Genomic DNA, 26,303 nt, shown 5'->3' with positions numbered 1-26,303 from the left:
ATGTAGAGACTAGAGAGAGGGGGTTGCACAGTAGGAAAGTGAGCCGGAAGACCATGATTAAATATATATATATTTTATTTTTACATTTTAGTCATTTAGCAGACACTTATCCAGAGTAACTTACAGTTAGTGTATTCATCTTAAAGGGATAGTTTGTGATTTTGGCAATGAAGCGCTTTATCTCTGTCACATCTGCTCCGGCGTGTGACGTCACCGGTTTACCATTACACACACCTACGCCCCATCATCAGTTACATCTGGACTTCATTACTACCTTGATTACTTACCATTTATCTAGCACTCTGTTCTGTCAGTCATCAGGTAGTATTGATTATGTTTCCTTATTAGATGCTGTTCTTGGTTTGCATTTGGTCCATGGTCATTAAACTCACTCTGCACTTGTTTCCTGACTCCCTGCGTCTACATTACAGAATACTACCTCACAAAATATGGAAGTAGCAGTAGAAAAAGCTGTGTACCAGACAGTTGGGGAACAGGGACACCTACTCTGCCAACACCACGATCAGCTGGTGCAACTGAGTGTGACTATGGATGAGGTCCTCCACCACCTCGACACCACATGAGAGGATTCCCTTGCAAATAGCGGAGGGCCTTCTACCACGAGTCGTCCCAGCGAGCCAGTCCCCCAGCCTACCCAGCAGTCCGCCCAGGTCAGTGATGCCCAACTATCTCCCAGACATATGACGGGACTCCATCCAAATGTCGTGGCTTCCTACTCCAGTGCTCGCTCTTTTTCGCTCATCAGACTGGAGCCCCCACCACCGAGAGGTCCTTGGTTGCCCCGATCATTTCCCTGCTGACTGGGCGAGCATTGGAGTGGACTGTGGCAGTTTGAAAGAGGGGAGAAGAGGAGTTGGGTTCCTACGAGGGGTTCATGTCTGTTCTTGGCGGTCTTCGACCATCCACCGGAGGGCAGAGAGGGAGGTGAGCGACTACGTTGGCGTGCCAGGATGACAACCCATGGAGATGGGGGGTCAAACACCTCTCCATGACAGCGCTGGAGAAATTGCGTGTCCCCTTTGCGGGCAGGAGGGGCTCCAGTGGTGTCTGATGCGTCTCAAGCCGAAGTCCACTAGGGCAGAGGGACAGCCCTGTGATTATCTACCTCCCAGGGTAGGCGTAAGTATTCCCTCATCGTTTCCGCCAAATCCTTCTTGGTTTCTATTTCCCTGGCTGGCTGTCCCTCAGGTGTTGTCTCCACAGCTCTAGTGGACTCCGGTGCCACAGGGAATTTTATCGACAGTCCCTCAACTCCTCTCTGAACATCACCACATATCTGCTCTCCTCTCCTTTTCTGTTCCATGCCCTGAATAAACAACCATTGGGATCTGGCACCATCACGCACATCACAGCACCACTCACCCTCACAGTGGGACCCATGCACCAAGAAAGCCTTCCCTTCCTCATCACTGCCACCATACACAAAGTAATCTTCGGCTTCCCATGGCTCCAACGTCATGACCCTATCATCTCCTGGTCGAGGGTGGAAATCATCGCCTAGGCACCCGGATGTCGGAAGACCTGCTTTCCCTTACCTTGTGGTTCCATGTCGGTTGTGAGTGCCTCCGGCCCATTAGTTCGCCCCCCCCCCATATCGTCTGCCCAGTGTTTTAGGATGTAAATGTGGACATCTGCCAGGTTCGGGAGAGGGAACCTGCGCCTGCTACCTCTCCTCATGAGCGCATCTACGTCCCCACGGAGGTGAGGGATTGGCTGTTGACCTGGGCGCACGCTTCCCTTGCCGCTGGACACCCAGGTATCACCCACACTAGACAAACCATCTCCACTAAGTATTGGTGGCCCAACTTTGCCCAGGACGTTTCACGTAGCATAGCAGCAGGTAGCCTAGTTGTTAGAGCGTTGGGCTAGTAACTGAAAGGTTGTTGGATCGAATCCCCGAGCTGACAAGGTAAAAATCTGTCGTTCTGCCCCTGAGCAAGGCAGTTAACCCACTGTTCCCCGGGTGCTGAAGACGTGGATGTCGATTATGGCAGCACCTCTCTGATTCAGAGGGGTTGGGTTAAATGCGGAAGACACATTTCAGTGAAATATCTAGTCAGTTGTACAACTGAATGTATCTCCCTTTCCCTAATTCATGCTCCATCTATGCCCAAACAATCTCCTTGGCACACTCCGGCAAGGAAACTCTGCCCCCTTCCCGTGACTCAGCAGCCTTGGTCCCATCTGTCCATAGATTTTGTCATGGGCATACAGTTTCACCACTGTTAAGGTTCTTGTGGACAGACTTTCTAAATCCTTACGTTTTCTCCCTCTCTCTGGTCTCCCTACCACCATCCAGGTTGATGAGGCACTGTTCCAGCAGGTCTTCCAACACAATGGCCTTCCGGAGGACATCTTCTTCGACGTGCCCACATTTCACGTCACTGGTGTGGAGAGCCATCATAGAACCTGGGGGTCACAGTCAGCCTCACTTCTGGGTACCTGCCTCGCTCTAATAGGCAGGTGGAGAGGATGAACCAGCAGTTGGAGATGTTCCTGAGGAGTCACTGCCAGGACCGGCTGGGGGAGTAGGCCCCGATGCCTTCCCTGGGTGGAGTACACCCAGAATTCATTACATCACTCCTCCACCGGGCTGACTCCCTTCCAGTGTGTTCTGGGTTATCAGCCAGCCCTGTCTCCGTGGACCCCAAGCCAGACTGAAGCTCCTGCGGTGGACAAGTTATTCAGGTGCACAGAAGAGGTCTGGAACAATGCCCATGTGAGGTTCCAGAGGGCCGGCAGAAGGATGCAGGCAGATCGCTAACGCAGTGAGGCTCCCGTGTTCCATCCTCGTGATCGCATCTGGCTCTCCACCAGGAACCACCCACTCCGCCTTCCCTGTTAGAAGCTGAGTCCCCAGTTTGTGGGGCCGTTCAAGGTCCTGCGGAGGGTCAATGACGTTACATATTCACTACCGTTCAGAAGTTTGGGGTCACTTAGAAATGTTCTTGCTTTTGAAAGAAAATCACTTTTATCTTCATTTAAAATAATATCAAATTGATCAGAAATACAGTGTAGACATTGTTAATGTATATATATGACTATTGTAGCTGGAAATGGCAATTATTATTTAATTTTCTTATGGAATATCTACAGAGGCCCATTATCAGCAACCACTCCTGTGTTCCAATGGCACGTTGTGTTAGCTAATCCAAGTTTATCATTTTAAAAGGCTAATTGAGCATTAGAAAGCCCTTTTGCAATTATGTTAGCACAGCTGTCCTGATTTAAAGAAGCAATAAAACTGGCCTTCTTTAGACTAGTTGAGTATCCGGAGCATCAGCATTTGTGTGTTTGATTGCAGGCTCAAAATGGCCAGAAACAAAGAACTTTCTTCTGAAACTTGTCAGTCTATTCTTGTTCTGAGAAATTAAGGCTATTCCTTGCGAGAAATTGAAGATCTCGTACAACGCTGTGTACTACTCCCTTCACAGAACAGGGCAAACTGGCTCTAACCAGAATAGAAAGAGGAGTGGGAGGCCCCACTCTAGTTGTGTCTAGTTTGAGAAACAGATGCCTCAAGTCCTCAACTGGCAGCTTCATTAAATAGTACCCGCAAAACACCAGTCTCAACGACAACAGTGAAGAGGCGACTCCGGGATGTGGCCTTCTAGGCAGAGTTCCTCTGTCCAGTGTCTGTGTTCTTTTTGCCCATCTTAATCTTTTTTTTATTGGCCAGTCTGAGATATGGCTTTTTCTTTTCCTAGAAGGCCAGCATTTTGTGGGTACTACTTAATGCCAGTTGAGGACGTGTGAGTCGTTAAGAACTTTCAAAGTTCTTCATGTCTTAAAGTAATGATGGACTGTAGTTTCTCTTTGCTTATTTGAGCTGTATTTTACCAAATAGGGGCTATCTAATGTATGCCACCCCTACCTTGTTACAACACAACTGATTGGCTCAAATGCATTAAGATGGATAGAAATGTCCTTTTACCAAGGCACACCTGTTAATTGAAATGCATTCCAAGTGACTCCTTCCTGAATCTGGTTGAGAGAATGCCAAGAGTGTGCAAAGCTGTCATCAAGGCAAAGGTTAGCTACTTTGAAGAATATATTTTGATTTCTTTAACACTTTTTTTGGGGTTACTACATGATTCCATATGTGTTATTTCATAGTGTTGTCTTCACTATTATTCTACAATGTAGAAAATAATGAAAATAAAGAAAAACCCTTGAATGATTAGGTGTGTCCAAACTTTTGACTGGTACTGTGGGTCCTGGATGGCCGGAAGCTTGGCCCCAGTGATGTAATTGGTTGTACGCACTACACTCTGTAGCGCCTTACGGTCAGATGCCGAGCAGTTGCCATACCAGGCGGTGATGCAACCGGTCAGGATGCTCTCGATGGTGCAGCTGTAGAACTTTTTGAGGATCTGGGGACCCATGCCAAATATTTTCAGTCTCCTGAGGGGGAAAAGGTGTTGTCGTGCCCTCTTCACGACTGTCTTGGTGTGTTTGGACAATGATAGTTTGTTGGTGATGTGGACACCAAGGAACTTGAAACTCTCGACCCGTTCCATTACAGCCCCGTCGATGCAAATAGGGGCCTGTTCCTGTAGATCACGATCAGCTCCTTTGTCTTGCTCACGTTGAGGGAGAGGTTGTTGTCCTGGCAACACACTGCCAGGTCTCTGACCTCCTCCCTATAGGCTGTGTCATGGTTGTCTGTTGTGTCGTCAGCAAACTTAATGATACAAGTCAGATTTGCAAGTTAGTTCATAGCTCACACAAGTGTGTTCTGTATAATCTAGGGGAAAACTAAATAATGGATGCAGTTATGGTGGTAGCTAACTCATGTCTGAGTGTGACTAATACAGTGAACTTGGAGCAACAAACCATAACGAAGTCAACGGCCTTAATCTAATTCAATCAGGAGCTACAGTTAGTCTACATCTGCAAATAATACAATTAGGGTTTCCACTAGTTCCCACAGCCACAAAGTCAAAATTGGTTATTTTGTAAAAATGTATGAAAACAAAAATGTGCTTTTAAGGTCTTTATTTAATGTTAGTTAGGCATGAGGTTAGCAGTATGGTTAATGTTAGGGTTATGTTAAAAATGAATTTTTAAGAAGATAAATTGCAGAAATAGGCAGGCTTTTTGACTTTGTGGCTTCAGTAACTAGTGACTACCTAGAATTAACTTGACCCGAGTTTCTGCCCTGATGACACAGACGGCGTCATCAACAACAGTAATGTGTGTTATTTGAAAAGTTATTAAATATTCACTTACTTTTTGAAAATCTTCCTCTGATTTGTCATCCCAAGGGTCCCAGCTATAACATGTAGTGTTGTTTTGTTAGATAAAATCCTTCTTTATATCCCAAAAAGTCTGTTCCCAAAAAGTCATCGATTTGAGTAATTTACTCGTTCAACATGCAGAGAAAGGAATCCAAAAATCTACCCCTAAACTTTGTTTCAACAAGTCAAAATACGTTTCTATTTACTCCTCAGATACCCTAAAATGTAATCAAACGATAAAATTTCTTACGTAAAGAAGTGTGTTCAATAGGAAACCAATATTAGCAGCTGCGTCCTGTCTTCATGGCCCGCTCAAACACGAATTTCCAAGACTATGTCCCTGTACTAAAACTGATATTTCTTATTCGTTTTTGAAGTTACAAGCCTGAAACCGTGAACATAGACTGCTGACACCCTGTGGAAGCCATAGGAATTGCATACAGGGAGCTAATTTTCAATAGGACCTTTTACTTGCCTTTCTAAGAGGATGGTCTCTCAACAAAAAAGAAATCTGGTAGTTTTTTCTTCTGATTTTCTCCTACCATATCTATTGTGTTATATTCTTCTACATTTTAAAAAAATTTCTACAAACTTCTAAGTGTTTTCTTTCCAATGATACCAATGATATGCATATCCTGGCTTCAGGGCCGTAGCAACAGGCATTTTACTTTGTGCACGTCATTCAGGCGGAAATTGAGAAAAAAGGGGCCTAGCCCTAAGAAGTTTTAAACATACCCGGTTTGATAAAATAGTAGATTAATGACCCAGCTAAGCAGAGACAAGCTGTAGAGTCATTATGGTTGTGAAGTGCATTATCAACTTTGTTAGAATGGCATAACATGTCTTACTGATTGATGCTGACCAAAAATTGTACTCAAAGGTCTCTCCCAGTCCCTTGAAAAATCTAATGCAATACTAACCTCAGCCTATTTCAAATGGCTTGACTTTTGTTGTTGTTCCTTCGTCTTGTTTCACAACCACCCTGATTGGTTTAAAGTGCAACGCAGGGTAAGCATTTCCAATCTGTAGGGAGTTGAAATAATTACCCCCAAAGGTCACCTCTAAGTGGCCTCTTTGGCAGTCAGACCACTTCAGAACTTTCCATGGGTGATATTTTTTTTGGCTCTGGTGACATTATTTCTCAATCTGAGCAGCAGCACATCCTAGTAAGCAAAATTAAGTGGAAAATACGTATTTTAGCCAGACGTTGACATCACATGCATTTCAGGTGCTGAATGAAAGGATAGAAGACATAATTCCAAAAAGATGTCTATACAGACGTCAAAAATACGTATTTTCCCGACATTGAAAATACATCTTTTTCAGAAGTTGAAATCAGGTGCATTTTAGGTGATGAATGAAGGGTACAAATATGTTGTTTTAACCCTATTTACAGACATTGAAAATCCACATTTCTTGGTAATTGATTCTACGACCAGATTTCAACTGCTATACATTCTAAATTAAGTAACCATTATACACCACATACGAAAGTATGTGGACACCCCTTCACATTAGTGGATTCGGCTACTTCAGCCACACCCGTTGCTGACAGATGTATAAAACCGAACACACAGCCATGCAATCTCCATAGACAAACATTGGCAGTAGAATGGCCTTACTGCAGAGCTCAGTGACTTTCAACATGGCACCGTCATAGGATGACACCTTTTCAACAAGTCGGTTCGTCAAATTTCTGCCCTGCTAAAGCTGCTCTGGTCAACTGTAAGTGATCTTATTGTGAAGTGAAAATGCCTAGGAGCAACAACGGCTCAGCCGCGAAGTGATAGGTCAAACAAGCTCACAGAATGGGACCTCCAAGTCTGAAGAAAGAAGATTGTAAAAATTGTCTGTCCTCGGTTGGAACACTCACTATCGAGTTCCAAACTGCCAGCACAAGAATCAAATCAAGTTTATTTTATATAGCCCTTCATCATACATCAGCTAATATCTCGAAGTGCTGTACAGAAACCCAGCCTAAAACCCCAAACAGCAAGCAATGCAGGTGTAGAAGCACGGTGGCTAGGAAAAACTCCCTAGAAAGGCCAAAACCTAGGAAGAAACCTAGAGAGGAACCAGGCTATGAGGGGTGGCCAGTCCTCTTCTGGCTGTGCCGGGTGGAGATTATAACAGAACATGGCCAAGATGCTCAAATGTTCATAAATGACCAGCATGGTCAAATAATAATAATCACAGTAGTTATCGAGGGTGTAGCAAGTCAGCACCTCAGGAGTAAATGTCAGTTGGTTTTTCATAGCCGATCATTAAGAGTATCTCTACCGCTCCTGCGGTCTCTAGAGAGTTGAAAACAGCAGGTCTGGGACAGGTAGCACGTCCGGTGGACAGGTCAGGGTTCCATAGCCGCAGGCAGAACAGTTGAAACTGGAACAGCAGCAAGGCCAGGTGGACTGGGGACAGCAAGGAGTCATCATGTAGTCCTGACACATGGTCCTAGGGCTCAGGTCCTCCGAGAGTGAGAAAGAAAGAGAGAAGGAGAGAATTAGAGAGAGCATACTTAAATTCACAGGACACCGGATAAGACAGGAGAAGTACTCCAGATATAACCAACTGACCCTAGCCCCCCGACACATAAACTACTGCAGCATAAATACTGGAGGCTGAGACAGGAGGGGTCAGGAGACACTGTGGCCCCATCCGATGATACCCCCGGACAGGGCCAAACAGGAAAGATATAACCCCACCCACTTTGCCAAAGCACAGCCCCCGCACCACTAGAAGGATATCTTCAACCACCAACTTACAATCCTGAGATAAGGCCGAGTATAGCCCACAAAGATCTCCACCACAACACAAACCAAGGGGGGGCGCCGACCCAGACAGGAAGATCACGTCAGTAACTCAACCCACTCAAGTGACGCACCCCTCCTTGGGACGGCATGAAAGAGCACCAGTAAGCCAGTGACTCAGCCCCTGTAATAGGGTTAGAGGCAGAGAATCCCAGTGGAGAGAGGGGAACCGGCCAGGCAGAGACAGCAAGTGCGGTTCGTTGCTCCAGAGCCTTTCCGTTCACCTTCACACTCCTGGGCCAGACTACACTCAATCATATGACCTACTGAAGAGATAAGTCTTCAGTAAAGACTTAAAGATCACGTCAGTAACTCAACCCACTCAAGTGACGCACCCTTCCTAGGGACGGCATGAAAGAGCACCAGTAAGCCAGTAAGCCAACTGTTCGTTGGGAGCTTCAAGAAATGGGTTTCCATGGCCGAGCAGCCGCACACAAGCCTAAGATCACCATGCACAATGCCAACCGTTGGCTGGAGGGATGTAAAGCTCGCTGCCATTGGACTCGGGAGCAGTGGAAACGCATTCTCTGGAGTGATGAATCACGCTTCACCACCAGACGAATCTGGGTTTACAGTGCCAACTGTAATGTGCCAACTGTAAAGTTTGATGGAAGATTAATGGTCTGGGGCTGTTTTTCATGGATCGGGCTAGGCCCCTTAGTTCAAGTGAAGGGAAATCTTAACGCTACAGCATACAATGACATTCTAGACGATTCTGTGCTTCCAACTTTGTGGCAACAGTTTGGGGAAGGCCCTTTCCTGTTTCAGCATGACAATGTCCCGGTGCGCAAAGCGAGGTCCATGTAGAAATGGTTTGTCGAGATCGGTGTGGAAGAACTTGAATGGAGCCTTGTGCAGGCCAGAGCCTTGTGCAGGCGGCAGGTAGCCTAGTGGTTAGAGTGTTGGGCCAGTAACTGAAAGGTTGCTGGAGGGAATCCCCGAGCTGACAAGGTAAAAATATGTCGTTCTGCCCCTGAGCAAGGCAGTTAACCCACTGTTCCTCGGGTGCTGAAGATGTGGATGTCGATTAAGGCAGCCCCCCGCACCTCTCTGATTCAGAGGGGTTGGGTTAAATGCAGAAGACACATTTCAGTTGAATACATTCAGTTGGACAACTGACTAGGTATTTCCCTTTCCTCAACCCCATCGAACATCTTTTGGATGGAATTAGAACGCCGACTGCAAGCCAGGCCTAATCGCCCATCACTGCCCGACCTCACTAATGCTCTTGTGCCTGAATGGAAGCAAGTCCCCGCAGCAATGTTCCAACATCTAGGGGAAAGCCTACCCGGAAGAGTGGAGGATGATATAGCAGCAAAGGGGGACCAGCTGCCAAGTCATATGTTTGACGAGCAGGTGTGAAATCACACCTCTTAATTGGAAAGAGGAGGCAACTGAAGATTGCAACAAATATTTATTATTGCTCCCATCTATCACATGCATTTATGTTAGCTTTTCCAACAGTTTTACAGCTGGCAGTTATGGTGTTCATCACAGTCAAACACATGGAAGAAACCGACACAACACTTCAACTACAATAACATTCTGAGTAACGGTTACAGATATATTTTTTTCTTGCTATGACTGTGATATGTTGTTTATCTACCTTAGTTGAATGCACTGACTGTAAGTCACTCTGGATAAGAGCTTCTGCTGAATGACCAAAATGTAAATGTAAAAACAAACACTTTCAAAGCACGCTGGGTATTATTCTAATAAGCGCTGCCCCCAAACAAGTCCAAATTTGGCCGGTGCGGACCAGATCCAAATCTGAACGAATCATAGACGTCTAGGCTATGTTTCACAAGTTTGAACATCACAGTAGAACAGTAGAGCACAGTAGAACACAGAAGAGTACAGTACAGTAGAGTACAGGACAGTAGAGATTTATTCAGTAGAGTACAGTACGGTACAGTACAGTAGAGTACAGTAGTTTAATTCAGTACAGTAGTGTACAGTAGGGTACAATACAGAACACTTTACTTTTCTTTACTTTACTGTACTCTAGTGTGCTCTACTGTATTTTATTGTACTATACACTTCTTTACTATACTGTGTGCTGTACTCTGCTGTGCTCAAGGCCGGTCCGGACCGGACCAAATCTGAACCAATTAGAGACGTCTATTTTTGGGCTAAATCCAGGTCGGTCCGGACTGCACCAAAAGAATAGCAAAAGACGTCACCTGAAGTCAAATGCTTAGTGGGATGTTTGTGATTATTCACTCATGTCAGACAAAAACAAAACACAGTACAGTCATGACTTAAATGTATTCAAAAGACATCTAGGTCATTACACAAAATGAGTGCCTTTTGCGTCCCTTTCATATTTCAAGTTGAAATTGTGCCCTAATATTGTATTTTAAAAGCCTGTTATATTAAATAAAGTGCCATTTAATATAGACCACATGGATAATTCAGTCAATCTGATTTTTAATAGGACTTCTATGAAGATTTTAACCCACTTAAGCCCCATATTTCTTCAAGTTTTCACCATCACTGTAAAACCTTAGTTATTTTTTTGTGTGATTAGTGATTATGTGATTAGTGATATATTAGTGATATATTTACGTCTGTCCCTCACTTTAAGGTCAACCCTGTAATGTGAACTGAACTCTTGTTTTAATATGGTGAAAATGTTCCATAAAAAAAATATCTAAAGAAACATTTAACATCTAATAATCAAAACATAGTGTAAAAGCAGGTGAGCTGGTTGTACTCTTTTTGGCCATTTGCTTGTTTTTTTGTGGTGTAAAACTGAGCCGGTCGACCATAACACGTCAACCTTGTTACACATAGATAAAAATGTTTAAACAATTTAAACAGCTTGCATTCAATTGCCGCTCACTGTTGCACACAACAGGGGTATTTATAGCTGATTTAAGATTAAATTGTCAACCCTGTTACGGTCAACTCTGTTACTTTATTTGGCACTTAATAGACACTTCAAAAAAAATTATGACCAAGTTAGACTTCTCAAAAGGCACCAAACTGATGGAACGACCCGTCTATGTAACACAAGTTTGGACAGTACAGTACAGAGTTTAATTCAACAGAGTACAGTTTTATTCAGTTGCATACAGTACATCAGAGTACAGTAGATTACAGTTGAGTTTAATTCAGTAGAGTATAGTAGGATACAATACAGTACATTATACTGTACTCTACCTTACTGTGCTGTACTCTACTCTACTATACTGAACTATACTCTGATTTACTGTACTGTATCCTACTTTGCTCTACTGTACTGTACTGAACTATACTTTTCTTTTCTGTACTCTATACAGTGCTTTACAAACTTGTGAAACTTAGACTTCTATGATTGGTTCAGATTTGGTCCGGTCCGACCTGCTTGTCAAAACTGACACACACGCATACACACACACACAGATGCACGCACACAGACAGACATACGCACACAAACACACAGGCACAGACACACACAAACATACCTGTTCCTGTTTGAAAGAGCGTTCTTTGATTTCAACAAAAAGTGTTAACTTTACTTTTTTTACTTTATCGAAATATTTTATTTTCATCCAAAAATCAGATGGTTACTGTTGTTTGTTTTTATTAAGCATTAATAACATGATGATTTCAAATCAAATCAAATCAAGTTTATTTTATATAGCCCTTCGTACATCAGCTAATATCTCGAAGTGCTGTACAGAAACCCAGCCTAAAACCCCAAACAGCAAGCAATGCAGGTATAGAAGCACGGTGGCTAGGAAAAACTCCCTAGAAAGGCCAAAACCTAGGAAGAAACCTAGAGAGGAACCAGGCTATGAGGGGTGGCCAGTCCTCTTCTGGCTGTGCCGGGTGGCGATTTGAGTGGAGTAAGAACTACAATGTCAAATCATCTAACTATGTTGAATTTATTTTTCCCTAAATAAAGGATTTACTTTTTCCAAAACTTTGTAAATTGGTTAAATTGTTGCTGAAAAACAAATGGCAAACACTGTGACAACCAACCCCATACTGTGTGACAACCCTGTGATGGGGCTGGTTGTCACAAGTCGACAGTGTGTTTAATGGTGTTTAACTCCATGTTGGAATAAGATATTAGGATAAAAAGAGTCCCCATTTCAATCCAAGACCTTGGTCTTTCTCCTAATAATGAAAATGGAATTGTAAAATATACTGCTGAGAAATACAATCAACCCCAGTCTCCTCTACATAAACATAGTGATAGTGTATGCAGTTATGAGCATGTGAGCTGCTCAACACCTTCCACACTTCGTTTCCTTTACTCATCATTTTGACTTACTATGGGATGTTTCACTCCCATCCCAGGAAAAAATTGTCCTGAAACTTTGCAAATAAATTCTCACTCTAGATATAGGATTATGCTAACAATTCTGAAGTATGCACCTTTACCCAGACATAAATATAACAAAATTATGTAATGTTTTTTCATACATTTATTTGTCTGCTTTCACACAATCTAGGCTGCCACTGTAGGCCTTTCTAGGTAGCCTATGCTGTACGACACATGGGCAAATATCAATATTTCAGCAGATTCTGTGGACAAATTTGGCATTCGAAACAGGCTTTGGATGAGGAGATGACTACGCCACTAGCATTTGAAAGAAAAATAATCATATCCATCTGAGACAACTGAAAATGGGTAGCACTATTATCAACATACACTCTTCGCGCTCTTGTTTGATTCGTGGAGCTTGTCACCGAAAATAATTTGCCCAATAGTCGCCTGGCGCGCAGGATGCTCGGTGGACAGAAATGTGGCCAGCCATTGGTGTTGGTGACGTCACACACATCAGCCCGCTGATTTAAGGGGATGAGGCTCAATACCGACTCAATCTGCGTTACCACCAGCAACAGAGGTGGTGGGGTTGGGAAAGAAATTGCTATTACTTTTTTTTATTTTCTGCTGTGGTTGTCAGAACTGTGTCGCCGGCTGTCACGGAGAACAAAGAAAAGGACACCCCTGTATGGTTTGGGCACATCATAGGCGCCGTCTCTCCCGTTTCTTCTTCATCTCTGCATTCGTGTGCAGCAACCCAGAAAGGCTAGCTAACAGATAATTCCAGCTACATGGTATCCATGCATCAAAGGAACCCGTAGCATTCCCGGGGCTGGAGAAGCCGTGACTTTAGCTCTGATAGAGTACACCGTTTTTATTCTCGTTGCGAGCACAAAGCCCTTGCAGCTCCGTTGCGCATCGACAGAGCATCGCTCGGGCACGGAAACATTTCGCAGGCTGACTGCGAACTCTCGCTTGACAGGACCAAAAAGCGGTGGTGGATGAGTTTTATTTCGTTTATCTTGTTTTTATCTCTTTTATGAAACAATGTTTCGCGCCACAGCGAACACGCTGGCGGTTGGGTTGTTTTTCTTGGGATTTTTGCACAGTTTGGAGGTAATCGTTCCAGCCAGAGCCATTGACGGTAAGCGGCACTGATAACCTTCGCTAATTCCCTTTTATGCTCCGTCCTTACTGCCCTTTCTTGAACCATTCAGAAAAAATACCGTTGACCCGGTTTAGGGCTATTTGCATGAATCATTTCTGCCTATGTTTGCCCGGTGCGCTGCTGCATGGAATACACATTAGCTCTCAAGTGATTGTTAGGCTATGTGGCTATTTGATTTAGCACAGAGCAGCAAGTAAAACAGTCGCTTATTTGTGTACCAGCCATTGGAATTCACATCTGTTGTCAATTGCCATATCTACGTTGAATAGGCTAATCTTGTTATTAGGTTGCGACTGTGAATAGGTAGGCAATTCACAGAAAACGATGCGATACATTGTCACATCTACATTCATGTAGCGAGGTCTTTGGCTACAAAATGTAACCAGTCATTATGTAGCCATTTATTTTTTACATAAGATATGAATATGAGTGTTTAGGCTACAATGTTGCAACTGCCTTCAGGGTCGTTCCATTTGATTTCAATCACTTTTTGACCCCACCCCTTTTGATTTGAACGAAACTTTCCATACATATTTGCCGATGGTAGAAATGGTCAGAAAGTGACATTTTGGACCTGAATGCCAAGACATTCAGGAGATAGAGATGCTCAAAGTTGAACCATTTTGCCTACCCCACCATACCATGAGAAATTCAAGTCTTCATCATTGGAAAAGATAAACGGTTGAGTTTGATCATTTAAAAGCAAACAGGGTTGTCAAACTATTTTTTTGTTTTGTTATCTTTAACTTAAAATAGCTTGTCTAAACTAGTATACTTAGATTATAAAATAAAATCACATGTTGTAGCTTAGACTCTATTTTACATAATCTGAGTTGTTTGGGTTGTGCCCGCCATCAGTTGACACAGCATACTCTTGAATACAGGGTGGGTGTCATGTTTTGACTAATACATTTACTAAAATGGGAATACAATTGAAATTTAAACTTGAAAATGGTATCACAAATATGTTTGGAGATCCACATATCAGGTTGACTTGACTGGCAATATCAGTTATTTTACATTATACTGTCAATATTCGATAGAATCCTGTTAATCATAGAAATATAGATAATAGAATAGACATTCACATTTTAAGTTGACATTTGACGGTGGGTGGACCAGCGGCCATCTTTGTGAAAGTAAATTGGAAGTAAAAATGTACATTTTAAATTGTGTGCCAGTTAAATTGCAATGGTTTGAAGGGATAGGTCCATTATATGAGTTATATTTCTATAATTGAAATGAAATCCACCCTGTATTCAATAGTATGCTTTGTTTCAACCGATGTTGGGCACAACACAAACACCTCAGATTATATAAATTAGGGTTTTAGCTACAATATAAGTGGAAATTGAAGAAAGAAAAAATCGTCGATTATGTGTTTTCAGATAATTTATGTTAAAGTGATACTGCGAGATTACATTTTTCTACTTACCCAGAGTCAGAGAAACTCATGGATACCACTTATGTCTCTGCTTTCAGTTTAGTGATGATTGAAGTTAGCATATCGTTAGCTTAGCGCAATTGCTGGAAGTCTGCCGATACAGTAGCCAGCGCCTCTTAAAAGCAGAGAAATTGACTTTCTAACAACACTAAAGCTGGGTGGTTGGCCCCAAAAATTGTCAAAGATTCCAGTCACCCAAGTCAGACTGTTCTTTCTGTTACCGGAGAGCAAAGTCTAGGACCAAAAGGCTCCTTAACAGCCTCTACCCCCAAGCCATAAGACTGCTGAACAATTAATCAAATGGCCACCTGGACTATTAACTTTGTTTTTACACTCCTGCTACTTGCTGTTTATCTATGCATAGTCTATTTACTCCTACATACATATGCAAATGACATCGAGTAATCTGTACCCCTGCACATTGACTCGGTACCGGTACCCCCTGTATATAGCCTCGTTATTGTGTTATTTTTTATTTTATTTGTACTTTAGTTTATTTAGTAAATATTTTCTTAACTCTATTTCTTGAACTGCATTGTTGGTTAAGGGCTTGTAAGTAAGCATTTCAGGTCTACACCTGTTGTATTTGGCGTATGTGACGAATTAACATTTTATTTGGTCATTTATAGTCTTACAAAGCTATACATATGATTTTATGATAATTTGTATTATTATTAGGATCACCCCGACGCCAATGGCGACAGCTAGTCTTCCTGGGGTCCGACACGTAACGGAAAATACCTTACACTCAAAAATACTAATACTTATCATTTCATTAACACATACATTTAGACTTGTATGTAAAAAATAAATACAAAGTAATCGCTATTTTATACATTCGTTAATGTTACTGATAATCATAAGAAACGAGATTCATTCTTTCCTTGTTGTCGCATAGAGATCGCAGCGTTGCATGTTACTCGATAGCGTTGCCCGTGAACTCAGACGCCATAATGGGACATATACAATGTTGTGATCTCTATGCGAATTCTGGGAAAGAATGAGGAAGTGGATAGAATCTTGTTTCTTGTGATTGTCACTCAGTAACATTAACAAATGTATAAAATATTGACTACTATGTATAGCTTTGTAAGACTAAATGACCAACCACATAGCTTCCAGCAATTGTGCTAATATGTTAACTTTCATAATCTCCAAACTCCACGCAGAGACATAAAAATTGTACCCATGAGTTTGTCTGACTCTGGGTAAGTAGACAAAATACTAAATCTTAATCTCGCAGTACCCCTTTAATGGTTAAAAACATGCCAACATGCTATTAAACTTGTTTTTAAAGGAAATTATAACAACACTGTTGGTAAGCTTTTAAATCCTATCAAACTCAACTATTCATATTTTCCAGTGATGAAGATGTACATGAATGTCTCATGTCATAGTGGGGTGTGCAAAATGGGTAAACTTTGAGCACCTCTAACTCCTGAAAGTTTTGGCAATCAGGCCCAAAATGTCACTTTCTGACCAACTCTACCATGGGCAAATACTGTATGTTTGGAAAGTTGCACTCAAATCAAAAGGTGTGTGCGTGGTCAAAAAGTGATTTGAAATCAAATGGAATGACCCTTCAAACATCTACTGGCATCTACATTCAGCTCATTACTGAATCAAATACGTATTGCGTTAATTGTCATTAAAAAGGCTACATTGCATGAAAGACATGTAGCCTAATACTTTCCCCAATTTCATGAAGGCTACTGTAGTGTACTGTGTAGCCCATGTATTTTGTGTTATTCTACAAACTGCAAGGCCTGCTTATTTCATGAACCTGCTCAGTTTCTTTTCACCAGAATCACCAACGCCGCTGCTTTCCTAAAGAAAGCGTTCCGTTTAAAAGCCTCTGTCTTCCAAGCTACTCCTCATCCTGTCTTTTTCATTCAATTTAACATGCTGATGAAGGTGTAATGTTACCTAAATAAGATGAGTGAGATGTCATGCAATTGGTGATTGCACAATTTAAGCATCTCAACAATCTCTCTCAATGCATTTGGTTGAGCATGCGACCTTCTGGAAGATTAGGCCTTCTAGACTAATTAAAAAAAATAATAGTGATCTGTCAACCGAAGGAGTTTGTGCAATTGCCCATCTAGGCTGCTCAAGTGTTGCGCATGCCTTCTGTGCTACACATAACTTGTATGTCTTATCAATTAATAGCTATTAAGTTCTAGTGGGTTTGTTAGCTCTCTCGTGTCATCTAGTCAGAATGTGGAAGGTGCTACACAACAGACGGCCCCCAACTTTAACTGGATACCCCAAATTACTAAATCTGGGACGTCTGGAAACAATTACCTGTGCGCGCCTCTGAGCGTTTTGGTGGAAAGGGGCGTTTTAAAAAAGGTGTCAGACTTTCAGAAACATTCTTCAGTTAGCCAGTTGCAGTTTTTGTCCCAGTCATAGCTGCTAAAATATGTTTTGAGTTTGTGGGGTGGGGGTGCTTTTTTTTTGTTGCATACCGGCATACAGTTGAGCAGACACATGTTTGGGATTTCCACACACCGGGACAACTTTTTTGCATGGTCTGGGGGGGGGGGATAGCCTTTTATAAAAGCATTTCATGCAATTCTACATTATTTACATAATAGATGAGATAAGCAGAATATTTTTTAACACCACAGAAATGGCCTTATGCAGGCTAATGTGCAACTCGCTATTCAGGTAGGATGCTATTATTATCATTTTTTTGTAGTATTTCATTTGTTTTATTATTCTTGTATATCCGTATTTATTGTAGGCCTATGTATTAATCTAAATCAGTTCTTTAAATATGCAAAATGTGTTTTGTTTCATTCTGTTGATATTTTTCATTGGATAAATTAAGTTCAACCTGTCTTTTTAATTGTGTGCTCTGTATTTAGTTAGATTATACATGGGCCTTTTGTTAAATAAATATAATTAGCCTATTGCTGCCATTCTCTGGGTAAGGTAGGCACTAACCTTTCTTGAGCCATTTATTTGGGGGGCCAAATTTAAGTTCCAATTGTAACGTTGTGTTTTCCGCGATATAATGTCCTGCTTGTATTTTCCTTATAATCAATGTCTTGACTGACTATTGATATTACCCTAATAAAGTTTAGAAACTTTTGTAAAGGTGTGGCTACTAACCTATTTTACTGCAGGCCTATGATATGAAGGTAGTGCGCACCAGTGCTCCAATTAACTCCGACAGTTGAACTTGAGGTGAGGAACAATGTTTTAGGCCTACCAGAGTTACTCCTATAATCTAACAATATAATGCTTATCTTTTATAAAAAATATTCGGATAGAATTGCAAATTAGCCTCCTTCCGTATGCCTATATCTGTATAGCAGACACTGTAGCCCAGCGTTTCATAAAAACATTAGTTTTGTTTGCACTAACACTACACAGCTGATTAAAATGATCAAAGCTTGATGATTAGTTCAGAATTTGAACAATCTGTGTAGTGCTAGGACAAACATGCACCCCTTGGGGTCCTGAGGACAGAGTTTGGGAAACCCTGCTCAGTAGCCTATCTGACAAAGATAAATAAATGCATGTTGGTGTCGTAGAATGCCGCCGGCATATCTTGATCTCTCCTGGGGCCTAAACTACTCTTCTCTTTTTATATTTAACATATTAATACCATACAGTGGACGCCTATGCATGCAATGCATTTATTGCTCAAATCCCTAACAGTTGAACCGCGAGGCGGACAATTATTGATTTAGGAAAGTAAACGAATACGCTATAAAGTTATGCACATTGAAAACAAGGAATAGTGTTTATGTAATTTGTTATAGGCTGTTTTTAAGGACATGTATATGTGTCTCATTTGGCCTATATCCATAGTTTGATGGCTCTGGCTGCGTGGGTGGACACCCTAATGGGTTACGCACCCAATGATGAACGGTACATTTCTCAAATGTCAGATAAATAAAAATCTTCCCAGTCACTTGTCTGGTGACAATTTTCATGACAGAAACCCTGATATGTATGTATGTATGTATGTGGGCAATGTACATAATTAACAGTAGGAATGTGCTCATGTCTTGGAGGGTTGCCAAGTAAAATGGGCCTGCCCATGTAACAGTTTAACTTTAGTCCGTCGCCCCGACCCGGGCACGAACCAGGGACCCTCTGCACACATCAACAACAGTCACCCACGAAGCATCGTTACCCATCGCTCCACAAAAGCCGCGGCCCTTGCAGAGCAAGGGGAACCACTACTTCAAGGTCTCAAAGCGAGTGACGTCACCGATTGAAACGCTATTAGCGCGCACTACCGCTAACTAGCTAGCCATTTCACATCGGTTACACCCATGTGGGGCACAACGGACCTGAGACCTTTTAGATTTACAGGTCAAATGTAAGTAGTAGATACACTGAGTGTACAAAACATTAAGAACACTTGCTCTTTCCATGACAGACTGACCAGGTGAATCCAGGTGAAAGCTATGGTCCCTTATTGATGTCACTTGTTAAATCCACTTCAATCTGTGTAGATACAGGGTAGGAGACAGGTTAAATAATGTTTTTTAAGCATTGAGACATGGATTGTGTATGTGGACAATTCAGAGGGTGAATGGGCAAGACGCAACATGTAAGTGCCTTTGAACGGGTATGATATTTTTTATTTAACCTTTTAACTAGGCAAGTTTAAGAACAAATTCTTATTTACAATGACGGCCTACACCGGCCAAACCCAGACGACGTAGGGCCAATTGTGCGCCGCCCTATGGGACTCCCAATCACGCCCGGTTTTGATACAGCCTGGATTCTAACCAGGGTGTCTGCAGTGACGCCTCTAGCACTGAGACGCAGTGCCTTAGGCTGCTGCACCACTCGGGAGCCTGAGTAGTACGAACCAGGCGCCGTGGTTTGTGTCAAGAAAGGGGGATACCTAGTCAGTTGTTCAACTGAAATGTGTCTTCCACATTTAACACAACCCCTCTGAATCAGAGAGGTGCAGGGGGCTGCCTTAATCGTCATCGGGGAACAGTGGGTTAACTGCCTTGCTCAGGAACGACAGATTTTTACCTTGTCAGCTCAGGAATTCCATCCACCAACCTTTCGGTTACTGGCCCAACGTTCCTACCTGCCAGAACTGCAACGCTGCTGTGTCTCAAGACTGGTCCACCACCCAAAGGACATCCAGCCAACTTGACACGACTGTGGGGAAGCATTGGAGTCAACATGGGCCAGCATCCCTGTGGAATGCCTTCGATACATTGTAGAGTCCGTACCCAAATTAATTGAGGCTGTTCTGAGGGGTGCGCAACTCAGTATTAGGAAGGTGTTCCTAATGTTTGTAATACTCGATGTATGTCTCTGGTATGGAGAGGCAAGACCCATTTAATAAGATCAAATTTGATTGGTCTCATTCCCCTAAAGTGCAGTTTGGATGGTGTGGTGGTGCACAGTGGGTGGAGACTTTACCCCCCCCATCACTTTGAAATGAGGATTACACATTAAACTGCAACAGAGAAGTGGGAAGAGGAAGAACCATCAGACCATTGCTTCTTTGATGTGACCACAATCCCCTTTTAACAATAAGGGAATCTGTAATAATTATGTTCCAAATAAGAGACCTCCATTTACCGCATGGCTGTGATTCTGTACAGTCTACCTACAGTGCAGTAGGCCAGGCATGACAGTTAAAGCTACTTGGATTGCTGCTGAGGGAAACATTTTAGAGGGGATTATAATGAAACCCTTTAGTGTCTTCTCACGGGACCAACACAAGCATACAGGCAGTGTGTGATGCACAACCTTGTTCTCATTTAGACTTACCTACCATCCCTAAGACTGTTTTCACCCATCATCCACTGTAGACACCCATGAATGTAGTGTGTAAGAGACCCTGAGGGATGATGATTCAATAGCAGTTGTGGCATCGTAACCAAAACCATCACTGTTACCTGTGGTCCCAGCTAATCTGCTCATGCAACTGTTGCACAATACAACTCAACCGAAACCATAATGAGATGGATCGGACCCACTGTCTGACCACCAGATAAGTAATTTACCCTAAATGTAATTGGTAGGCTGGAGATCTAATAGTCTGATGTACCATGCATTCAGTCACACAACCTGACTGCACTCTGCATTTACCCCCCCCTTAATCAATGACTACATCAGCACCCAGGGAACAGTTGTTGGCAGTTAACTGCCTTGCTCAAGGGCAGGACAGCAGATTATTCCACCTTGTCAGTTTGGGGATTTGAACCAGCAACCTTTCAGTTATTGGGCCAATGTTGTTAACCGCTAGGCTACATAAAAGGATTTGAGATGACGTAAGGGCAAAACATTTGATCATTTCAGTATGTTATCATTCACAGTGAGAAAGAGTTGAGTTGACTAAATATGTATTTATTGCATCTCCCCTGGCACGCACCAGCCTTTGCACATTGAAAACACATTACAACCGTAGTTTATCGATTCCATCTGCTATGAAAAACACGTGAAATGTTGCCTGCTTTTAGTGATGTTACATCATCAACCAGTGTGTCTGGGTCGATCTCCTTTGGTCCACAAACATCACCAGTCCAGTACACTTCACTCCCTCTGTCCCTGGTCAATGAGGTGTGAAGATGGAGGACATCAATGTGACAGTGTGTCCCTGTCCAGGATGTTACATCATAGTAAAGACAGCCTCTGTCTCTGCCCAATCAGGTGTGATGAAAGCCTTTGACCACGAGCAATTTTTTCCCCCCTCACAATGGAATCAGCACAATTCCATGGTAACGGAATTACACTTTGACTGCAGGTTTTTTTAACTTTAAAATGTATACCAAACAAAAATAATTGATTTAAAAGTTTAACAAACTATACAAGACTATGCACAAGAACTATTTTTAATTTCCACTGAAATTTACAAAAACTAATTTATTGGAGAACTGTGACTTTGGCAACGGAATTAGGTTTGGACATCTGAGTATAGTGCCTTACAATAGAGTACAGCAGAGTTCAGTGCAGTGCAATATACTGTACAATACTTTTCTTTACTATTGTATTGCACTGTGCCCTACTCAATGTACTGTATTAGCCAAACTTGTGAAACATACAGTACGTCTATAATTGGGTCCGGTCCGTCTGTGGACGTTAACATCATCGCCAGGGTGGACTGACCTAATGTCAACTACCAAATGTCAACGTCCATGGGTGTCCGGTGCTCAGTGGGTGAGGATGCTGGTTACAGTAAATGGAAAGAGAGGGGGCTCATGGGTAGGTGTCGGTAAGATCCAGGAGAGGTGACATCAACTGGAGAGTGAGAGGCAGAGCGACAGTGCCCATCCAAGAAGGCTCAAGATCATTGGCCACAGATAAAATGACGTCAAATCACGTTATATCTACAGTAGCTTTGATTAGACTGTTATATCAACATCATACTTTCAAAATCTTAGTTAGCAGTCATCATGAATCAAGTTGACAATCTACTGGCAAATCCTTTTTAATCCTTGTCATATGAAGATAAATAAATTATAGATAACGTATTGGACATAAACATTACACAACAAGTTGGAAATCGCAAATTGAACAATGAGTAGTTTGGAAGGAATCAGTGGCTAACTGCAAGCATTCCAAAGCAATCACCAGCCTGCTATTCAGTGGAGTGGGTTTGTGTTCCAAAGTCTGGGTTTAAGGGTCTCTTTCCAAGTTTAAAATGTTAAACATTCAACAACAACAACAGTCTGTCAATCTAGCAAGATTTCTGCCGCCAAGCTCTGACTAGGAAAATATGTTTTGAACTGAATTGAAATCCTCGGGCCTCTTTCTAGAGCTACAACCTTCAGATCACTGACGTCACCATGATTCAACCTTTTTTTACCCGAGTTCCCAGTTGTCTTGAAAGCACCATACATGCAGAGAATGCCAGACTTTGACAAAATTTGCCCACGAAAGACCGCCGTGCCACCTTCCTGTTCAAGTGCGTACAGCACAACAAGGTGAGTCCAAAAATGTTTTGTATGCTGCTGCATAAATTATGTAATATGCCAGGGAGATATGTATACTGTAGCTAAGAAAGTAATACAGAGTGTTTGTTGTGTAGTAAACTTTTAGTAGCCCATGTGCCTCACCCTAATAATTTGGTATATTTTCCCCTCTTAATTTCAACTACTGTTCTGACTTGGTGGTGCACATGTAGCCTATAACCTGTTTTAGAGAAATGTAATTATTGAATATTGTAAGAGCTTTCATTGTCTGCTTAAACACCCCCTTTATTTATTCTACGGTTCTGACTTGGTGTACAGGGAGAACACTGTAAGAACGGCCCATTTTCTGAATTCTGTCGCTGTACATTTCAAAAGGGCTGAAAAAATTATTAACTACGTTCGTCCTAGCTTGCTCATTAGTCTTTATCGAAATTATGGATGGCCTCTTATCTGCTTGTTGTTCCCTTATGTTTTAAAAAAGGCAGTAAATGAGGCTGAATGAACTGTTTCACTGCCAGACAACGCTCTGCTGATAGCCGGGTGTAGCGGCGGAAAGGCTTCAATCCATGGCTCTGAAAAGAAAGCTCTGCTGTTGGGACAGCTTTATGTAGGTCCTAACAGTTTGGGCTCCGTTTGCCACCGATATAGTGCAATTATTGTGTTGTGTAGTGGCTTTGCTGGTATGCATCCCCAAAACATTTTTTGTACATGTGGCTAAAATCGCCACTGCTTTTAAGAGTTTTTCCTGGTAGATGTTTTCTACAATCCCTTTTCTATTTGTTTATCCAGAAATCAAAGCATTTGCTTATGCCATGTTTTTTTGATGGAAAGTGGTCTAAAAATGTATATGCCTTCATTTCCCTAAAATATAAATTCTTAGATTTCATTTGATGCAGTTTGATATGCTCCTATGAACTTCACGTTGGTGCTCATGGTTTCCTTTTTGATGGAAATGCCCAGCATTGAATTGCCTATGGTGTACTAGAGGCACACAGTATGTACTGACTGGAGGAGTGGGGTTTAAAAAACATCACATCACTAATCTCACTTAAAGGTGTTTTAATACGCTTACCCCAGGCTACATTCACACACAGTGGTGATTTAGAGGCACTAATGGCATGCTAACATCATTCCGTCGTTAACATAGGCAGGATTCTAAATGCTTCACAGGCTTTGTCCACAGCCCTGTGAGGATGGTCAATGGCCAGGTATGAGGCCTAACAGCCGGGAAGCCCCAGGCTGTTTGATTGACCTCCACATACAAACAATCGGAGGCAATAAAATATCCAGAACAAAACATGTACCCACCTCACCCAGGGCAAGGGTCAGCCCACCAAGGGCTTTGTTTAATGGACACCCTAACAGTGGTCTGTGACTCTGAAGTTCAAAAGGAAAATGACATTCCTGCAGATGGTGAATGTGAAAATGTAAATGTGTTTTCAGGAGAATAATGTGCTAGTGCAGTGTATAAGGCCTATGTTCAGCAAGCATTGGCCTGTCAAAGTAGTCAGTTAATAGTAAAACCTGACAAGATAGTCTGTACTTGATAGCCTCAGGCATCAAACTGGAGATAGACGGTCTGCATCCCAAATGGCACCCTACTCCCTACATAGGGCACTACTTTTGACCAGAGCCCAGTGCACTACATAGGGAATAGTCTGCCATTTGGGCGTAGACAAGAGACAGTTCAAGTGCCAGGCTATACGCATGGCCTTGGGCACGCTGGCACATCTGTATTGCACCAATTAAAGGGTGTTGCCAACGATAACCATTTCAGGTTGAGAATAATGAGGGGAGGCAGCTGAGCGAGGGAGTGAAAAAAGAACCAGGATCTTCTTCCAGTAACTCTGGAAACTTCCTCAACAGTATTCCCAAAACCTCTGTGCGTTGGCGGTGCTGGGAAGGCTTGATTAGCTCCACCACATCGCTATACGAAAACATGATGACACCCATACATGAACTAGAACATAAATACTTAGTCATGTCTTCAAACAACCACTGACCCAAGTATTTCTGTCAACAACTTCATACCAAATCATTATGACAGTTAACCTAGGAATACAAAAATGGAAAAACTGCAACATTACAAAGAATAATATTAGCCTCAAGACTAAATTGCTTCCAAATGGCCAAAATCCTATGACGGTGTCTTTTGTGATACAATATGTTACTCTGGGCTCCCGAGTGGCGCATCGGTCTAAGGCTCAGTGCTTGAGGCATCACTACAGACACCCTGGTTCGAATCCAGGCTGTATCACAACCTGCTGGGATTGGGCGACACACAATTGGCCCAGCGTCGTCCGGGTTTGGTCGTAGTAGACCGTCATTGTGAATTTGTTCTTAAGTTACTTGCCCAGTTAAATTAAAAATAACTCTGGAGATGTGAGAAGGGAGCGCAAAGCAGGTAAGTGTATTAAGAATGATTATGGGGTGGACAGTTAAAGACCTACTCCTAAGTGGAATTTAATAAAAAGTAATAAAACCCTGACTTCCCATAGGCTAATACACAAAGGTAACATTTTGAACTCTTGGCTGTGTACAAAACAGATATTTGAGACTGTGAATGACTCATAATTACAGGGCTAAAATCGAATCTTCTAGGAGGACATGGGGGGGTGGGAATGTGAAATATCATTATGAGCTGAGAGATATCATGCCTGCATGACACCCAGCCAACGAGTCACCCACCCGGGTTTTCTTTAAGCTAATGTGGCACAGGACATTTGACCGGCAGCATTTTGAATTTACCGGGCCCATCTGCATTGGGTGCGTAACCTAATTGGGGCGTACTCAGAATGACAGAAATCACATTTAGATGATGGTCATTCATATTAACAACATGCAAGTGGAGGATGCAACGATGTGCACTTTGAAGATGTTAACTGTCCACATTTACTTTTCCTCAGCCAACAAATGAGTAATGAACAGAAAAATCACTAGTCTTTGACAATCTACTATCCCACATAGTAGAAAAGTTTACCTATTCTATTGGTCAGTTTGTCAAGAACGACAGCCTATTCCAGACTCTGGAACAGTTGTGGGACGATAGATCTCAAATTCATTCAACCAGTAGGCCTAGGCTATATATATTTATATATATTATTTTTTTCAAGCAATGAGTCTGCAACAGGTTGTTTAGCTTAAAATGTTGATACTCTTTTTTTACGTCACATTATAAGCAATGCGCACAAGGCAGTAGGCTACGCGCAAATGTTAGTTCCATAATGCAATTAGCGGGAGAACACAGCAAGCTTTTCCTGTGACAGAGATGAAAATATCAATTCGAGGGGAGATCTAATATGCAACAACTGGCATGGGTTGCTAATGTGACTAGGATTGTGCTGTTGGCTACTGGACAATGAGAGAATGTTTATTTTAAATAATTGCCTCCATGGATATGGTCTGATTTTTGACTAGGATACTTTGACGCAATGTAAGATAATTCTGACAATATG

General features: G+C 42.3%; 1 protein-coding gene across 7 annotated transcripts in view; it reads left to right on the top strand.

Moving 5' to 3' along the window:
• The first annotated feature begins 12,881 nt into the window (after window positions 1-12,881).
• Window positions 12,882-26,303, top strand: part of LOC139560450 (low-density lipoprotein receptor-related protein 1-like) — a 181,259-nt gene continuing 167,837 nt past the window's right edge. For 5 of the 7 annotated variants that reach the window (XM_071377261.1, XM_071377248.1, XM_071377270.1 and 2 more), the window contains exon 1: window positions 12,882-13,473. In XM_071377261.1, the coding sequence (XP_071233362.1) occupies window positions 13,377-13,473 (97 nt within the window). In that variant the 5' untranslated portion in view covers window positions 12,882-13,376. The remainder of the gene's footprint in view (window positions 13,474-26,303) is intronic. The other 2 variants (XM_071377288.1, XM_071377278.1) reach the window with 1 other exon arrangement.

This window comes from Salvelinus alpinus, chromosome 2 (genome assembly GCF_045679555.1).
Source record: "Salvelinus alpinus chromosome 2, SLU_Salpinus.1, whole genome shotgun sequence".
NCBI classification, from domain to species: domain Eukaryota; kingdom Metazoa; phylum Chordata; class Actinopteri; order Salmoniformes; family Salmonidae; genus Salvelinus; species Salvelinus alpinus.
The sequence above is the reverse complement of the archived record's forward strand: the minus strand, read 5'-3'. Positions and strand labels throughout refer to the sequence as shown.